Here is a 19,863-nt window from a genome sequence, read left to right as displayed (position 1 = left end):
TTAAAGCTACTTTTCGAAAACCAAAAATGAAAGGTTGAGACCAATTCTCCATTAACTGATCAATACACCCTGTATTCAAATATGCTGCTCTCAAGCGGCTTTAAATGAAGTGACAAATGTTTTCCAAATAATAAAATCCATTTAAAATTATTTAAGATTAAAAAACAATGAAAGGTGTATCTAAATTGGGGTAACATAGGAGATGTTACTTTAAACAGCGCAGCAAAGATGTGTTAATTTTTAGTACTCCCCTAAATGTTTGCTTTTATTTCTTAGGCGCATAGGAATTCCTGTGTATTTTCCATAGACAAGCTGAGTTAAGTTTCCAGCTGAGGAGTGTGGAGTTGGACACAGTAATTCAAAATTAAATTATTGTATTCTTCATACTACGTATTCTTCTTCCGTGGGATAGAAGCAGTATTAGCCTCATTACGAAAAAAGGTTATTTACTATTAATGAACTACCGTTTCTAAGTTATAGACGCCAGAAGTTTTCAACTTTATCAGCATTGTCTCACATAGGACACGACGTCTGTGTACATGTGCTCTGCCTCTACGAGGTCCACTGCAGTGTGAACGCTCTGGGAGGGCCGGTGTCTCCCAAACACGGGCCTCACCAAGTGCTATACATGAGCCGATGCTCACGTATTTAAATAGCTGGTAATTCTCCCTCCCAATTCTCATCCTTTAGGCCATTTTAAATAATCCTTTCTTCTCTCTCCTCTTTTTATAAAGCAAATGGAAACTCGAGGGACAGCTGATGACAGAGCAGCCCTGAGTGAAAAAGCCGAACACGCCCGGCTCGTCTGCCTGAGCTTTTGACCATGGAGGGTACCTTAGATATAAGCCTGGCTTTTCCGACGTGCCATCTTTACTGTGACGCCTCACGCAACCTAGTTTAACTTCTCCGGCGCAATTATGATTTTATTCGGCCTGGTACCTGTGACTGAAATATAAATTAAGTTCGGAAACACGATGAAGGTGATGGTGGTTGGACTTCATTTATACTGGCCGACGGGGCATCGGCCAGGCGGGTGGGCACGCGGAGTGAGCGAGAAGGGCCGAGGTCTGACTTGTGTGTTGCTCTTGGGCCTCGTGGCTCTCAACTGCCGAGACACATCCAGCTGGCCCCGACATAGCTGGCAGCGGAGTGCTCTGCATGGGCTACGCACGGCTCTATGGCAGCAGAAAACTTTACTTTCTTCAAACGGCCCCGCAGGAAAGGATGTTCGTAATCTGCTTCCCCACCTTTTTTATTTCTCATTTTCTGCCCGAAGGAGAGGCTCACTGTCTGAAGACCTCAACATGTATGAAGAAAAGAAGGTGACATTCTGCTTACTGTGAGAAAGATATTTACTGACCACCTACCACACGTTCACCGGGCCGGGTATTTGCGGAGTGCATTTACATAGCTCGTGATGTCTTCAACAGCCACGTAACCTCAAGATCGTGATTGCTAAACTCCGTATGAGGAGATGGAGTTTCAGGCACAGAAAATGATTTGCCCAGGTTCAAAGGGCCTGTAAGAGGCAGATCCAGGATTCAGACCTGGCTTCTGTCTGATTTGATTCTAAAGTCTCGCTGCCTTTTAAAAAATAATTGAGTAAGCAAGCAATATTTTTAAAATAGTAGATTGAGACCATCAAAGTGTATCTGGGCTTTTCATTTGGTTTTTAACTCCTGCCTCCCTTTTCAAAACACATTAATTTTCAAATTAATAGGAACATTATTATAAGAATAAGATGTGACAGGGTGTTTATTGTTGCTGCTTCTTGGGTGGCTGTGGTATGCAGCCTTAGGATTAAACCTACGGGAAAAGTATGGCAGAGTCCCAGCGTGACACATCTTAACGTGTTTTATGGTTTGAAGGGGGAATTACCAAAGTTTTGCAAAACTTTAAAACCTTGTGCAAGACCTTGATAGTAAAAAAAAAAAAAAAAAACACAACAACAAAAAAAAACACATAACTGTTTTAAAGTGTGAAAGTACCGCCTACCATGCAGTGTTCACAAAATTGTCTCGTTCAGCTTCAGAAATCGGAAACAAGTAGCTTGATTTCTCCACCACAGTATCAGCAACTAGAAACGCAGTCACTTCGAAGCACTATAAAACTTTAACCAATTATTTCTCCTAAGAGCTCTAGGAATGTTATTCTATCCATTTGCTGATACCAAAAAATGAAGAAGATACAAAATTGAGGTTAAACTGAGGGGTTTTTTTTTTAACGTTTATTTATATTTGAGAGGGCGAGCGCAAGCAGAGGAGGTGCAGAGAGAGGGGGAGACACAGAATCCGTAGCAGGCTCCAGGCTCTGAGCTGTCAGCACAGAGCCCAATGAGGGGCTTGAACTCACGAACCACGAGATTGTGACCAGAGCCGAAGTAGGACGCCCAACCGACTGAGCCACCCACGTGCCCCTGACGTTTTCTTTTTTTCTTCTCTTTCTTTCTTTCTTTCTTTTCTTTTTTTTTTTTTTTTTTTTTGGAGACTAAGCTGAGTTTTTGATGACTAGTGGATCTCAAAGGGAAAAGAAGGAAGACAAAAGAGGTGAAGGGCTACCGAGGCAGGCGTTGAGAGCAGAAACTCGTTGAATGCTTAATGATATCATTTTGATGGAGAAACCGGGAAATAAAGACTGATTTTCAGACTGGGTTGGTCTGAGAAACTGTGTTGTGTATGCTATGTGTATATTTTTAAGTTCTTAAAACAAAGAACTACACGTGTAAAATTTTTGAAATATGAAACTGAAGCTTAATAGTAAATGTATAAAAATGAAAAATCCTATGATGATAATATGCAAATAGATAAGCTAGGAGTTTATGACTGATGGCAAGTTTCAGGTCCTACATCTACACAGACAAAGACATTATTTCTCTAAAATCTGCCTCTTTTGAATATCACATAAAAAGGGAGAATAAAAACAATGAATTCTGAGAGGATGCAGTCAAAAACAGATTACAAGAGATAATAATCTCCCCAGCCCTGAAGGAAAGCAGTGTATGAATACTTTAAGAGCATTGGCCCTGAGCCCCCAAGACACTGTTCATACTTGCCTAATACTGATTTTTTTTTTTTGGCACCACAAAGTCCAATGTGTTTTTTTAAAATATTATTTTCTTAATTTTTTTCTGTAGGCAAAATATCAAAGAAGAGAGGCAGAAAATGATCTCTGAAAAAAAAGAAAACCCCAGGAAGAAAGCTGTCATGTTCCGTGTTTCAACTTCACAAAAGAATTCTGACTAGAGGCTTGAGCCTTTCAAATCTCTTGTCATTCAGGATATGAAATTCTAATCTAGCGGCGTGGCCAGTTGAGGCTCCGACTTAATCAAATATGCTGACTAGCTGAAACAGGAGGTGGCTTCCTTTCCTTACTTCTGGTTTCCATCTTTAGTTGGCTTCTCACTTGCAAATTATGACAGTCACTTGCTGTGCAAGCAATGAAAATTCCAACGTAGGGGAGGAGAATCAGTGGGCACCTAATTGAGTTTTACTAGATGAAAAGTTACATCACCCTGCCTCACCTCAGTCTCCTCTGTCTTTAGGGAATTGCTGAATTTTATATAAAGCCTATTTATAAACCACTGCAAGTGATACTTGCATTCATCTTGCACTGTGACATCATTTCCTCATCAATAATTTAAGCAGAAGAAACGGATTAAAGGGACTCTGAAGCGACTTCTCATACATGAAAAAACAGAAACCAGCTAAACTCTCCAAAAGATTAATTCGGGCCTCTTACCTTGTTCTTTGATCTGACGAATTTGCTTCACAGTTTCTTTTAAGATTGCACATTTGTCAGGTTTGAAGTTGAAGTTGTCTATATCATTAAAATTTGCAAAAATCAGCTCTGCGAGTTCTTCGATGTATTTATTTTCCTGTTCACGATTACGCTTCTCAGTGCTCCTCTTGGGGCTACAAAGAAGAAACATGGTTTTTATTATGCATTTGAAAAAAAAGCTATTATAAAAAAAGAAGCATGTTACACAAGTTCTAATAAAAAATAACAAACAAAAGTCACTTACATAAAACATGGAAGTACTTTGGGGGAAAAAACCTGAATGTGTCCTACATGTTGCATGTTTTACTGAAATCAAACTCACCCCAGCACGTGATTATAGATTTACTTGTGTGATCATTTGTTCAATGTGCCTAACGTCCCCCAGTGGACAGTAAGCCTCACCATGACAAGGATCAGGACGACCTGCTCATCACCAAGCTTAATACAACACTTGGCAGAAGTGGGCATCGAATTTACTGTTGAATACATAGAGGGATGTTTTAGACAAGCAAGGGAGATTATTTTATACAATTTTAAAAATTTACGTAAGATTAGTAAAAGAAGAAAGGGAACTTAACCCAGTTATAATAGGAATAAAGAAATGGCAGTGATTTTTGGTAAAGCATAAAAAGATACAAATAAACCTTCATCGTTTCACAGACTTCTTTAGGATGTTGGTAATCAAACCAGTCTTTTTAGATAATGCAAAAAACCACAGTGCAGCTAGAAACAAAAGCGAAACTGACCCGGGATATTTGTTAACTCTCCAGTCTGAATGACGTGCAAAATATAAACAGTCTAAGGTCAACTAAAGTTTTAAAAAGTTAATGGAAAGGAGGGAAAAATAAAAATTGGCAAGATCTTCTCATTTGAATTTGAGATTGCAAGTTCCCTCTGACACTAACATTAACAGCGTACAACTTTTTTTTTTTTTTTTAGTCGAGGGCCCACTAAATGACATTCAAACGGTACAATAAATAAGGAAAGTAAGTTGTTTGACCAAGTAACTTTCTGTAGTTTTAATATATAATTATTTGTATATAATACCCAGTGATAAAATTTTGTAGTCTGTAATATACTTCCAGGCACCGGCACAGCACTAGGTAAAACATTAGCCCCTCCACTGAAACAGTCTCCATTTTATCAATCTGTCTTCTTGAGTGGATTCTGGCATTAAAGACATTTGACAGACAGAAAGCTGAGGACGGCCAGGAGGTAGTAGGTAATCTAGAGGTAACATACTGGAGCTAAGGGTTGGAGGCTGGGATGTGGACAGTGACGATTTAATAGACTTGTTTTGCTTGGCAACTAACAGGGGAAAAGGCAACATGAAATATTGGCTTTCTGCTCTGTCTCCTTCTCTGCCTGTCTTAATGACTTTCTGGTCCTCTTCCCTTTTGTTCTCCATCTGCTCCTTTTTACCGGCCACTTAACAGAAGTTGCTGTTTGTGTTTAACTTTTAAAATCGTTTATATGATTTAAGCCCTCGAAAGAATGAAGTCTCTCTTCTACCTTTGTTTCCCATTTGCCTAGTTCTCATCCCCCAAAATGGGTTAACAACTCTTACGTGTTTCTTAATTATCCTAAAACAAATGGTTTTATACCAGTGGTAGTACTCCATAAGTGTGCTCTAAACCTTGTTTTTGTCTGTAACTATTCTTAAGAGATTCTTTTTATATCAATCCATTAAGTGTCTTTGTTCTTTTTCACAGCTGTATTGTAGTCTAGGTTATGGATGTATCACGGCTGTTTAAACAGTTCCCTATAGACATTTAGGTTTCTCCTAATCTTTTGCAATTATTAAACAATGTTGTTTAATAGCAAGTAACCTCAGTGTTTGTCATTTTGCATGTGTGAAAGTATACTGTTGGAAAATTCCCAGAAGCATGCATTTATAATTTTAGTAGATAATGCTAAATTACCCTGCATAGGGATTATAACAACGCACACTTCCATCCATAAGATGTGACATGGAACTTGCTTTAAATCATTTGTTTTACTCACTGAAGGGCCACAATCTTTGTCACTAACTCACAAAACAATTAATAAATAAAAATAAAACCCAGCGTATAATTAACAGCAAATTCTACTATGGGATCTCTTGTCTTTATGACATTCTGTGATCTAACAGAAATGAAAATATGGAAGAATAGTGAAGCACACAGGGGACATCAGAAGTATGTAGCTTCCTTCTTGTAAAAAATAATAAAATCTGCAACTCATTAGCATAACCAAACATAAGCTAAATAATACATATTTAAAGGTTTAACTGTTAAGGAGAAAAAAACCAAACACAACATTTCGATTGGGTGTAAAATCAATGCTAAAATATCAGAAAAGCAGGCATGTGGCTTTCATGGCCAATACTGATTCTGTTTTTCAGCAAGAATCTAACCTGGGTCCAAGCTGGTCAGGACATTCCTTGCGCTTTCTTGTCTCTGCCCTGGATGGGTCAGAGGTATTTTCTCCCATCCCACTCATCTTGAACACATATCAGCAACTAAAACAAGAAAGGGGGAGGGGGGTAGAAAAAGAGAATAGAGCTGATGATAAAGTGCCTGATCAATTTACCAACCATGAAAGAACTTTGACTTCAATCAGAAATTTGACAACAGTCATTAACACATTGTTCTGATTAATATGCATGTGTAACTTCTAATGAAAGGGCTCAGTTTTTGTTTACCTTGCTTAAAAGTTAAGCATCTGTAAAGGTTAACGTTTAAAAAAACAAACAAGCCTACCTCACTGGGCCCATACTCTTTAAACAGACATCGTATTTCAGCGACACCATCAACTACAATCTGCTAGCTCTGGGTTTCTGCCGTCAGGCTTCAGTTTCAGGAGTGATCTTGCACCCATGGGGAAACTACAGGTGTTGTAAGGGGCTCCTCCCAGTCTCTGTTTTGGGTTGGCCAGTGTGAAGTCTGTGCTGCAATAGCTCACCCATGACAGACAGCCCTGGCAAGAGGCAGTGCCCCACCACCAAGCCGAATGTTTCCCATCTGACCAGCTAGATCTGACCCGCCTGTCCTGGCCTTGCACAAGGCCTCCGTGAGCAATGCTCCCCAAACAGAGGATGTTCGCGCCTCCCCCTGGAGTCTCCCGAACCCTCTACACCCATCCCCCACCCCGGCAGCAGCTGCCTCCTTGCTCCCTTCTCTCTCGCTCGCTCGTAGAGCCCTCTCTCCCCAGCAGCTTCCTAAGCACACCTCCCCTCGGCGGTTTCCTCTCACACATCCTGCCGCTCCTATGTTCCCTCCCTCGGCTAATTCTAGCTGCTATCACCAAAGGTCTCAAAATGCATTTAAAAAAAGAAAAGAAAAAACCCCAGGGAATATTACTGACCCTAACGAAGGAGGACAATAACTGGCTCCTGCTTACTGGATTCCTTCCAATAAGAAAAGAACCGGATATATAGTAAGAGAATCAGAGTATTCGTGTTGGTCATCATTAGCAAAATCAAAATAATATTTAAATATGTGAAGTATGGAATGATGGAGGTTTAAGTTCTAAAAGAACTAAACAAAGGGACTAATAACAGATACTGGGGAAACAGTAGAGGTGCTTGAGCACAAGGTGCTTAATAACTGCTTAGGAAAAAAAAAATGGGGCCTGAAAAGATTAAGTCAGTACTTAAGTCATTCTTAGAGTTCCAATTCTATACTAGTTCCCCCTTCCTTCGGTCTCCCAGGCTTCTAAAGTCACCTTCACCCTCCTTAGCTTTCTAGAGTGGCTTTTCTTCCTTTCTAGATTGGAAAAAATCAGACAGAAGGGCAAGACAGCAGAAGGTAAAGGAGTTAAGAAAAATGCCAAAGAATAACAGGTTCATGGAGAGCAAGGACACTGAGGAGGGTGGGCTAAGAAAACACCACCCAAGACTGATCGTTGTCACATACCCATCAAACCGCCAGCCTTCCCTCCGTGTACTCTGAGATGCTCAGTCTCCCTCCAGTCATTTCTTCAGGTCACAACTCTGATCCACAAGGGCAGAGGAATGAAATTTTTTCAGAGTCACGTGTAAGCAGGACGAAGAAACACTGTATCAGTGGAGGGGGGTCCCACCAATTGTACATTATATTCAAGACGTCACACAGGAGCGGACAATTCTGAAAGCTAATGCCTGAGCTTCCTGCTAGTTGGAGCCATGTAGCCAAGTCCCAAGGTCCTGTACTGTGGCCACAATTTGGGGCTGATAACAAATTTAATCTGTATTTACTTACTCATTTAGAATTTACAAGGCACCAAGCAATTCCCAGCCATGATTTAATCATCCAAACAGACTATGAGAGTCAATCGAGCAGAGAAGCTAATAGCCAGCTTCCACGTCCAAGGTCCACCATTTGGTTAGCTGTGGGACCTTAAGAAGTTACCTCTCATGCCTTAATGACCTTGTCTGTAAAATGGGGATAATTATGAGCATCTCCAGCCCAGGACAGTTGAGCAGATCAGCCAATGGTGGAACTGGGATTATTTGTACGCAGGCTCGCACACTCCTACTCCTAACTGAGATGTTACGGCAAGGGTCTCCTCATCAAATATGTCATTCTTCTAGTAATCACACAGGCACAGTCAGGAGAGAGAAGCAGCCAGATATGGACTGCATGCGGTTCTGTGCTGGGCTCTTTCCCCTCATCTCAATGTCCCTCATTTATTCAAAGACTGCCTGCCCACCTGCCAGAATGAGTCAGGCTCAGGGCTCAGGAAGCACAAGGAGGCATGCTGCTCTCCAGACAACAAGGTTAAGAGGGATGATACCCCTGTACATAGGAAAAACTCCAATAGGTAAAATGGGTAAAGGTATTATATGACTGGTACTGGCTCCTGCGGGCTGTAAGATCCAAGAAAGAAGAACGCTTTGCTGGCCCGGTTAGGGAGGCACAGGGGTGGCCTTGAGAAAGACCTGTGAGCTCTAACAGCGGGGAGGGGGAGGGGAGCCAGGGCATTGCAGGAGGTATAAAAGGACAGCGGGGAAAGCAAAGACCTCAACACCAAAACCCTTCTCAGATGATACCTATGAACATTCCTTTTTAGCATTTCTCTTGGAACCACAATTCTCATGGTTTCACTCATGAGCACGTAAGGAAAAACATTACCCATCCAATCTAAGTAAGCTTTCAATAAATGAACTCGAGGATTTTCACCTTGGAGGCAGTGTCCTACAAATCATAAACATTCAAGTGAATTTATTAAAAACTGCATTTATTTATTTTGAGAGAGAGAGAGAGAGTAGGGGTGCAGACAGCGAGGGAGAGAGAGGATCCCAAGCAGGCTCTGCACTGTCAGCACAGAGCCCGATGCGGAGCTCAATCTAAGGAAGTGTGAGACCATGACCTGAGTCAAGAGTCAGATGCTTAACTGACCAAGCCACCCAGGTGCCCCTCCAGTAAATTTTATCATCAAAATATAACACCCAAACACCCAGTATATAACAAAATGCCCTACATAGCAGCTATACGTGTTAAGTTTCTTGGTGAAAATTGCCATCCCCGCCCCCCAACCCCAGGGTCTTGCCATATATATATTAAAAACAGCAGAAAAATCGGAAAGCTTTTCAAAAGACACTTGATATAAATGACTATCTTACGTACAGACTATACTCCGTTTGGATTTAGCATCATTAACTTCAGCCATCATCGATTTAAAATTTCCCCAAATACATAAACTAATAATTGCAACGTGGCAGGAAGGGGCAGAATTGATACACTTCAACTAAGGGGCTAGAAGGAGTAAAGCAAGGAGCTAACAATTTCTGGTCTCAGTATAGAAAACCATTTGAACAGACGGTTTATATTTTACTTGTGTCTACCCAAGACTGGCTCACAAACCACTCTATTTGTAGCTCTGAAACATCATTAATTTCCTCCTGAAGTTAAGTTATTTACAGGCCAGGTTTTCCCTTTTATTACTATGTGATGGTACCTTAAACACATTTCCTCAAAATAAATTTTAACTTTGTGAACATACTTGCTTCTTATTTTTCTGTGTCTACCCCATATGTCCTCTATTCTGAGCAATTTTCCGGGGCTCTGTATGCCCAGTACACACGGCCAACCAACCTGTAAACCACCAAAGGAAAAAGAAGGGGGGGGGGGTCTATATAATTAGGGACAGGAGGGTGCGTTCTGCCGGCCATGGCCATCAGGTCGGGGATGCTCCCTCTGAACCACTGCTCATCAACCAGGGGAAAATAAAAGACAAGACTCTCAGAAGAAAAGGGAAAAAAAAACGGGGGGCAGGGGGAAAGCAAATTTAGGGTTGAAGCTGGGAAAGGAGGAGGAGGGTGAAGGTGCTGGCGGGCAGCAGCCTGCTCCCGGGCGCCTCTTTCTTGCCTACCACAGGGCCAGAAGTAGATGAAATCCTGGAGCAGACGTGTGGATTTATGTCCTGGTCTTGAGTGGATGAACCAAATAAATAACGGTGAGCCTCATTAACGAGGCGCTCGAAAAGAAGTGTGCTGCTCTAATCTGGATGACTCTGACTGATATTCTTAATGCCCCAGGTGAGGCTTCGCGGGCGGCAAGTGTTAGGATTTCACACCAGAACGTGTGCTGGGGCTAGGGGAGTTAATTTTTCCCCCACTCAAGTGACACGGATAAAAACCAGAGATGGACAGAATGATAGATTCGATAAACAGATTTACGACTACCAGTGTGCACTTAGGTACAGAAAAATCATCTAAAATAAATTATATGGATAGCTGACTTTTAATGCATTTCGCAGATCAAAGTTAAAAGTCAATTCCCAATAAAAGGGTCTGAAGACACACACACACACACACACACACACACACACACACACACACAAAGCGAAGGGCAGCAGTGAAGGTTTAGGAATCTTAATTTGTAAGCAGGCCTAAATTAATAGCTTCTTAAACTTTTTGCACATTTTCAACATTCACATGAAATCAAAATTCTTGAGTGTTTCACTCTTAGTTCTGAAACTATTCAATGTAAATCACAAAAACTGAAAAAGACACAAGTAAACTCTTGGGTCGCATCTGATGGTAATTACAGTCATCGAGAACAAGCCAGTTTCTACCAGATGCGGGGGGCTGTGAAAGGACAAGTCTGGAAAAGGAGTTTCAATTTGTCCCTTCTCGTTATCTACAACAAACAATAGTCCTGCTCTCACTGCGACTGTATGTCCTCCCCTCCGTCCTCTGATACCAACTTGTATCAACCAGACGGTAGAGTTACAGCCACCAGAATTAAGGCATGCTTTTTTTTCCAAAGTGACGGTATTCTGGGAGAGGTGAACAATGCCAGCGATAGCCCTAGCATCATGACAGAGAGCAAAATGCAATGCTGAGCCTCAACACAATTAAAAACTGTACTTTCCTTTCATGAAATTCATCAGTGTAACTTAGAGGGTAACAAAGCTGTTGCTCACAATACAGTCTCATACCATTAAAGCTAATTAATCATCCAGACTTCATGCAAACGATAATGTGCATTTTATCTTTTATCAGTACTGGCCATCTTCCAAACAAGGCCTGTAAAACTGTCAGATTTATTATACGTGGAACAAATTCAGTTAAAGAATAAATAAGGATAATACTGTTGCTGAAATCCAAACACAGTGAGTGATCAACATCAGATCTCTCTGTTGCTAGTTCCAAGCAATATTTTTTAAAAGTTAGACCCTCTCTGAAATTCCTCACTTTGAGATGAAATTTATAATGAAATGACATACAAAGAGCTGTTGAAACAACTTCTCTTATCAACACTCACAAGAGGAGGAGATACCTGATAAATCATCTAGTTCTTGATATGAGACTAGAGAGGCTTCTTATAGCCTCCAAGGCCTTCCAGGTTCTTTCTGAATTCTCTTTACGGGAGATACATGACATTGCTGGGGAACCTGTAGTCTGATTCCTCATGCACTTTGTAAGACTAAGAAATACTCAAGCAATACTGAAACTGTACATAAATCTTCACTGAAACACCTTTCTATTTCTATTCTATTAAATCACGAAAGGATAATCTTCTCAGCCCTCCATCGGTCAGACGCCCATCTCAGCAGTTAAAGATGTATTCATTACTCCTTTATCATAAGTGAAAACATTTGCTCATTCTAAACTCGCAACAATTTTTCCCTTATAAAGTATACGGTGTTCTTGGGCGGGGGGGGGGGGGATCTCTTTACTTTCAGAAAGAACAATTTCTGGGCCAGTCTCTGATAAGTCTAAGGGAAAACAGTATCTAATGCTTAAAGATGCAAAATGTGCTTTTGGAGTAGATAGATCACTGAGAAAGGCAGAAAGCAGAGAATGGCCAGACCTTGGACGTCAGTAAGCCGATACAGAGACAAAGACCTCTAATTGACGGAGGAGGGGAAATACCTCTTTCCAAAGTGTCAAGTGGACAAAATTACCCGAAGCAAACGTTATTTTGGCAAGACCCCAACTCTTGGCTAGAACTAAATATTCTCTGCAGTAAATACAGAGATTATGCAAGGACACACTGCTGTGTATAAGTAAGCAAACAAAGTAAGTAAGCAAACAAAGAACAAATAAGCAAAGAAGAAGTAAAAAACAAAGAAATAAGCCAACACACACCTGCAAATATAAGTACAACCATGCAGATTTACGAAGTGCAAGGATGAGAGCACAAGGAAAAAATCAAACTTTTTACTTTCCACTGGCAAAAGAATTAGTGCACTTAACACAGTGACAGAGGATGCTACACAGTATTTCCAAAATAAATTGTAGCTAGTCAAATGGTACATTCTTTTCCCCAGAGTGTTATTACCCTTTTGTACTAGATCGTAAGAATACTTTCACCTTCATCTTTACAGAACATTACATTGCTTCTTGCTTTTCATACAATATTAATTTACCTCACACATTACAGTGCGTATCTACAGAATCAAACTTGTAAAACTGCACGTTAATTCATACAGTGACAACAGATTGTAAAGTTTTAGGAAACTCACTTCATACCAATACAGAAGAAAAGGCATCTTCTTTGGAAGCCAATTCTCATTTTAACTTCACTAGTTTTGAGCAACTTACTGCACACCTGACTTTTTACTCAGCTGCAACCAGGCAAACACAAACCACTATTATCAGGATCTGATTTTTCAGTGATGAAGCACGAACCGTTTGCAGTTGAAGACAGTTAAAGAGGAAAACACAGCCTACAACTCGGTACGACTATGCTCCGAGTCCAATGGCTTCGGCACCTACCTCCTCTTACGCTGTTTCTCACTCCACAGAAAAGTAATACAGCGTATAAACAAATGTTTAAGCTGCGGACCTCCTTCCTTTTCAATATGCTCTTAGATTTACTTTTGTATAATGGCCTTAAAGTGGTATATTAGACAGTAACTAGAAGACATATTCCATTTTCTGACTGAAAGCCAATAATACTCATGAATTTTTTAGCTGAAAGACACTTCAAGATGCCACTGGGAAGACTGGAATAAACACATTAGCCTGCAAATGGGCAGCAGCGGCTCTTGAACACGTGCTGCAATGATCAAATAAATGGCCAAGCGCGCGTTCACCGGTTCCACAACGATTCTGCCGTTAACATTTCCATCATCCGCGTACGTCTTAAAGAAGGAAAAGATCCTCTCGCCAAGTCTCATCTCAGCAAAAGCCAGCGCCGGGTGTGTGAGTAGCAGAGACCTGCGCTGAACTATCACTACCGACAGGGGGGAAAATGTCTAGCCTGACATCAGTGGCAGAAGACGGTTTCTACTTTCTGAATGCTCATAGGCTAAGTTCCTTAATATAGCCAGGCCCTGGGCCGCTTCTCTCCCCAGCGCCGTCAGCCGTCAGCCGGCGCTAAGCCGGCCAGGAATAGCAAGGCTAGGTTTCAATAAGGCCTTGGCAGGGAAGGCAGGGAGAAGGGGCCGCACAGCCTGCGAAACACAAGCGCGGCCCTCCCCTTCCAGCAGGGTATACTCGGCCCCTGGTCGGTATTCCAAAAACCAGGGTTCACTGAAGGCTCAGGATTCTGGAAAGACGTCATCAAACCAAGAACTACAACGGGGTGCTCGTGTTGGAGTTTCAGAACTTGTCCAGATTAAAATTCATTTATCTTTCTTTATTCTGAAACCCATTTTAAACCTCTTTATGAGATTTAAAAAACCCAAAACTTCCTTAATTTAGGAGAAAAACTTACTGAAATGCCAAAGGCAAGATCATCTGTTTCTGTACGAAGGGCATTTTTATGATTCCAGGTAACAAAACATTTTTAACTAAATAAATGAAAGTCCTCTCTCATAGTATTGTATGTTGGGGTGTGTGTGTGTGTGTTTACTAACATTCATGAAGCACTTATTAGGAGTTAAGTACCTTGCACACACTTTCGGGCTTAAAAATCCCCATTTTTATGTTTATATACATGTGTATACACACACACTCTCTCTTTCCCTTACAGATTATCTAACCTCTCTGACTGTGTCCACGGGTAATTTGCCCAAGTCACACAGATAATAAATGACAGGTCAGGAGTCAAACTCCGGTATAATTGTAGTAACTATTATTTACTGAGTACTTACTAGCTTGGCAGATAGTCTCTATGTACTTTACACATACGAACCGCTTCGGGGCCTGTAACAACCTATGGTTAGCCCCATTTTACAGATGAGGAAACAGAGATATAGAATAAAGCAACTTGACCATGGCCACAGTTAGGAAGTTTTAGAGCTAATAAGTAAATCCAAACACTTCCTCATTTCTTAACCACTGCAATGTGAGCACTGAGGTTCCTGTATTTCAATACTTTCACTGAAGAGAGAAACACAAATTATTACATACTATAGAAAGCACTATATTTTAATTTAATCTGATTACCAGTGAATATATACTTTGGAAGTACTTTTCTTTTTGCGAAAAGCCTACTGGTATTATTGCAAAATGCAAAACATCTTTCTACAAAAAAACGTACCTACTTTAGAATCATTCATCTATCCATTCAAAACCTAATTAATGCACCGAGCACCGTTGCAGACATTGAAAATAGAGCCATGAACAAAATGAAGGCCCTGTCCTCCTGAAGCTCACATTCTAGTGCAGAAAGGAAATCATGCTTCAGCTCATAAGCAATTATTCCCCGAAGAGAAATGAAGTCGTATTGTTATTGTTGAATTTCTTATGAAATTATTGAAATAACAAAACCAGCTAGAGATTTTCCCTGGCACACTAAGAACATAGAGTTTCATTCCAAACACTACAATCCTTCTTTTCCTACAGAATCGGAAGTAGTAATTGGTTAATTTTAAAAGTTAGGTATCAAGAACCATTATAGAAAATAACACCTACTACCTTTTTTTTCTTGAGAGAGCGAGAGAGAGAACACGAGCAGGGGAGATGGGCAGAGGGAGAATCTTAAACAGGCTCCACGTTCAGGGGGGGGCCCGACATGGGGCTCGATCCCATGACCTGCGATCACGACCTGAGCCCAAATCAATGCTCAGTTGCCTAAGCCGCCCGGGCTTCTCAGCGCCTACTCCCTTTAATCATTTTGTTTTAACTTTAAACATAAAAATATACATTTGAGTATCAGTCTCCTTTGGAGTTTTGTACTGATATCATTAAGCATCGTCTACTATTTCCAATTTTCGTTTATCTAAAATAGAGCTAGAAATTGTAGATAACCCGATTTCTTATAAGATCTTATGAGGTATATTTTTATTATTTTTTCCCATTATAGATATGCTGCATACACTTACTTGACAGCAATTTTTGTCCATTTGAGGTTTTTAAAGCATTTGTCTTGGTTTCTATAGAAACATATATGTCTTTTCAAACTCCCATCACAATCATCTACGTCATATTTAAGTACATTATACAATTACAAGAACAAGTGGCAGGAACCAGTATAGGTGAGAAGCTGGCTCTCGGCAGACATGTAACGTCAGTGCGGGGTAGAAACGTGTGGAGTAGGCTGCAGTTGCCCACCAGCCTGGAGCTCTCAGGGTACAGGAGCATCAGTCCTGTGATTTACAGAGGGGAGTAATCATGGCATTATTCTAGCCGATCAGTCCCAACGGAGGGTGATTAAGCAAATCGGTATTTACGCAAAGGTAACCTGGAGGCGAGGTCATTCAATCATCCAACAAATATCATCGAACTGTGCCATGCTTGGTTCTAGATATCGGGGGATACAGCAGTGAACAAAACAGACCAGGTCTTTTGTCCATGACTCTTACATTCTAATAAGAAAGTGGAGAGGGGGGGCACCTGGGTGGCACAGTCGGTTAAGCGTCCAACTTCAGCCAGGTCACGATCTCGCGGTCTGTGAGTTCGAGCCCCGCGTCGGGCTCTGGGCTGATGGCTCAGAGCCTGGAGCCTGTTTCCGATTCTGTGTCTCCCTCTCTCTCTGCCCCTCGCCCATTCATGCTCTGTCTCTCTCTGTCCCAAAAATAAATAAACGTTGAAAAAAAAAAATTAAAAAAAAAAAAAAGAAAGTGGAGAGGGAAGAAATAGTAAAACGAACATTTATTACATCAGATAGTGATTAGCACTTTACAGAACAACGTAGCTTTTTAAATGGGTGGTCAGGAAAGTTCTCTCTTGACAGAGTGACATCTGAGCAGAGGCCTTTCTAACAGAACTCTAAGATTCATAATAGAATTTATTATGCAGTCATGAGAAGCTATACAATGTAGTGGCTCAGAGCACATCTTCTGTTGTCCACTCTGGTTTGGAATCCTGGGAATATCCCATATTAGTTATGTTAATTATGTTAATTAACCTCTTTGAACTGAACTTTCTTCATTTCTTCAAGAAATAATAACATGTAACTTTTTAAGTTTGTTCAGAGCATGAAATGTAAAGGGAGTACAATGGTGATTGGCACCTGGTAAGGATTTATCTAATAAATGTAGCTATTATAGGTTGAATTTGATAGCATATAAACGTTTACAAAATAATCTGAGCTGCTGGTGAAAACAGATGGAGAAGATTAATTTACAGGAAAACTCGGAAGAAACTTCACCATGATATTAGCAGTTAAATTGTTCTGATGGACACTATGGATGTAATTTTTCTATTTTCCAAATTTCCTTTCATTAACACATCAGACTTTTATGAGTTGACAAAAAGAATGGAAGGAGGGAAGAGGAAAAAAAGGGAGAGGGATGAGAGGAAGGAAGAGGGAGGGAAGTGAAGGGGGAAGGGAGGGGAGGGGAGGAGGGTTGTGCTGCTAGGAAAAAAAACAAAACAACAAGCAAACCATAAAGAGATTCGTTAAATAACCAGCTCCTGGAATGCAAATTATAAATGTACATGGTTTTTACATCCATATTTTTAGGAAGAATATTGCATAAAATCAGGTAAGGTTACCTTATAATAAGTAAGAAACACAAAGACTGCCCCAAATAATTAGAAATAGATTTCATTTAAATGGAATTTGAAGTATAAATTATTTCCTTTGGTAAATCAAATATATATCCTACAATAGTTTCCAAACTACTAAAACTATCTTACAACTAACTTCTTCTCCAAATTTACCCAAAGTTCTTCTATATAAGAAAGATGGAAGTTCTTGGTCATTCTGGACTCATCATTTATTCTCCTTTACTTCAGGAACTTTCTCATGTTTTCTCTCCTACTGACATGACTCTCTTAAAGCAAGAAAAATACACAAATGACAAGAGTCTTCCAGCAAAGGTTACTAAAATTACTCTTTTTCCTCAGGAAAATCATAGCCCTCAAGCTCAGCTGAAAAGCCAGCCTCTTTATGAAGGTTTCCTAGACTCCGGGACGAAGAATTAAAGATTCCCTTCTCCTGGGGCGCCTGGGTGGCTCAGTGGGTTAAGCGTCTGACTTCGGCTCAGCTCATGATCTCACAGTTCGTCAGTTCGAGCCCCGCATCGGGCTCTGTGCTGACAGCTCAGAGCCTGGAGCCCGCTTCGGATTCTGTGTCTCCCTCTCTCTCTGCCCCACCCCTACTCATGCTCATGAGTCTCTGTCTCAAAAATAAACAAACATTTAAAAAAAAAAAAAAAAGAAAGAAAAAAAGACTCCCTGCTCCTTGTTCCCAAGCGCAGGGATGCAGAAAATTAAGACAACACTTCTTTCTCCTGCACCATTAGAGGGTCCGTGGCACTCTCCCAGCGTTCACCCTGCTGCCTCCCACTGCAGTTTCTGGGTTCCACAGGGGACACTCAGGATACCCCTTCTTTCCTGCTTTTTCTCATTCTCACTCATTTTAAGTCCAGACTTTCTTCGGAGTTCTTTATCTGCAATCGAACAGGAAAACAAAGTAGGGGCAGAATTCTTAAGCACGCCCCAGGGATAAAGAATAGGAACCGAATCAAACGCTTGTGGTTGGAGAAGAAACTGGCACGTGGTAACAAGCCCTTTTGGCAGTTTAAATTATGCTTCCTCACTACAGTAAAACCCGGCTCAGAAGTCTTTTTCTGAAATACTTTTTTTTTTTATGTGTTTTTTCTCTGTTCTCTACCGCTCTTCTACAGAAGTGGAAAATGAGCAAGAAGGAAAAACCTGGTTTGGTGGGAGGACCTCTGAATCATTTTTCACCATACAAATTCCTATAAACTTTCTTTTGGTCACATCGTTACAATAACGCCGAACGCTATTTGCTGCGAGGCGATGGCTGCCATTAAAAATAGCGAAGGGCAGCTCTGGACCAACACCCTCCTCCCCCCATAATCCAATTTGGTCTTCCAAAAATAAACCAAATTAAGCGCTTTTCCTTGCAAATAACACACACCTACAGAATGATTTACCGAGAATTACTAGAATTTAGAAAAGTTGGTTTACGACAATCCAACACTCTAAAGACATTTTTCAAAATAAAGTTGGCGCCTAAAACTACGAGCCACAACACTCTAACCATTTTTTTCTCTCTCAGATGGTGGATTTTGGTAACCATCAATACTAACCACACTGTAGTTTATGAGAGTTTATATTTCAGTTTAGGTTTCAAACTTGGGACACACAAACAGCTTTTAGAAGAACAATCACGTTATTGTTGTGACTGTAGAGCTCCAATAGAGCTCCACTCTCTGACCTCGGGATCAGAGGCCAGGGAGCCCTCGGCTTTTGAGGACTTTGTGAAGAGGGCAGAGGTGTCCCAGAGAGCCGCAAATGGAGGGTCTTCTCCCCTTACTAGCTTCAGATGGACGGGCGTTGTACCGTGTAGAACTAAAAATATAATTGGATTCAAGAATGGTGGTTTCTAACTACCCGTCGGATAGTTGACACGAATTGAAACCAAAATCAGCTAAAAGGGTGTTATGGATAATAATAATTTAATGGATGAAATTAGGGTGGCCCAGAATAGGCACTGAAAAGATTAAAACAGACTCCTATTGCAGAATGCATTGTTCTCCACCTTTTTCTTTCATGAGTCCTAAACCGTGCTTCCACTGAGAGAATGAAGAGTAATTGTTTTGTAAAACCTACACCTTTGGATAAAGATCTGTAAGACCGTTGCACCTTATTTAACCATCACAGACAGGTAATCGGCTTGAAATGACACTTAAAAGAAAGTAAGATAATTGCTGGACACCTCAGAGACAGCTAACTATATAATATTCCCTTTGTCTGGTACCAAAACCAAAGGGATAAGAATTCATTCAGCTGAAACTCAAGCCCTGGTTGCAGTTGGGCGAGACAACGTGGAGAAAATTAAGCTGGCTCTCAGAGATATCACAATATATCACATGTGTCTTCGTGTTGACACAGGCATATGATTTCTTTGGTTTGGTGTTTTGTTTTATGCCAGTGTTTGTTTCAAAACCTACAGCAATGACTATTAGGGCAAAAACACATCTGGGCCTGGGCGATTAAGTTTTATGTAAGATTTAAGTTTCTAATTAATACAGGTAGATCTCTTTTTAGTATTAAAAACATAACCTAAATTATAGGGTTTTAATTTAAAAATCTATTTGCATTTCTTTCCTTCTGATGTTCAACTGCACTGATAATTACTGAGTAGCTGCTAAGGGCAAATTACTGTGTTCTACGGACACAGCAGTACAATGACTGAGTGAGAAACTGAACTTAATCTCAAGAAATCAAAGATTGAGGAGGAAGAAACAAGAATGGAATTAACTAACAGAGAATACAGTATATGAAAAATACAAAGTGCTAATAAGGAGAAA

The 19,863-nt window shown here is 40.6% G+C and overlaps 1 protein-coding gene across 9 annotated transcripts in view; it reads right to left on the bottom strand.

Annotated features, from left to right (window-relative positions):
• The window catches only part of NCOA2 (nuclear receptor coactivator 2), a 293,273-nt gene that overhangs the window by 101,439 nt on the left and 171,971 nt on the right, over positions 1–19,863 (bottom strand). For 5 of the 9 annotated variants that reach the window (XM_030303989.2, XM_030303983.2, XM_030303990.2 and 2 more), the window contains exons 3-4: positions 6,173–6,277; positions 3,739–3,911 (exon numbers count right to left, since the gene is read on the bottom strand). In XM_030303989.2, the coding sequence (XP_030159849.1) occupies positions 3,739–3,911; positions 6,173–6,258 (259 nt within the window). In that variant the 5' untranslated portion in view covers positions 6,259–6,277. Of the gene's footprint in view, positions 1–3,738; positions 3,912–6,172; positions 6,278–7,673; positions 7,751–19,863 lie in introns of those variants that run through there. The other 4 variants (XM_030303986.2, XM_030303987.1, XM_030303988.2 and 1 more) reach the window with 2 other exon arrangements.

Source organism: Lynx canadensis, chromosome F2 (genome assembly GCF_007474595.2).
Source record: "Lynx canadensis isolate LIC74 chromosome F2, mLynCan4.pri.v2, whole genome shotgun sequence".
Taxonomy (NCBI): Eukaryota; Metazoa; Chordata; class Mammalia; order Carnivora; family Felidae; genus Lynx; species Lynx canadensis.
Note: the sequence above shows the minus strand (reverse complement) of the source record. Positions and strands in the feature narration are given on the sequence as shown.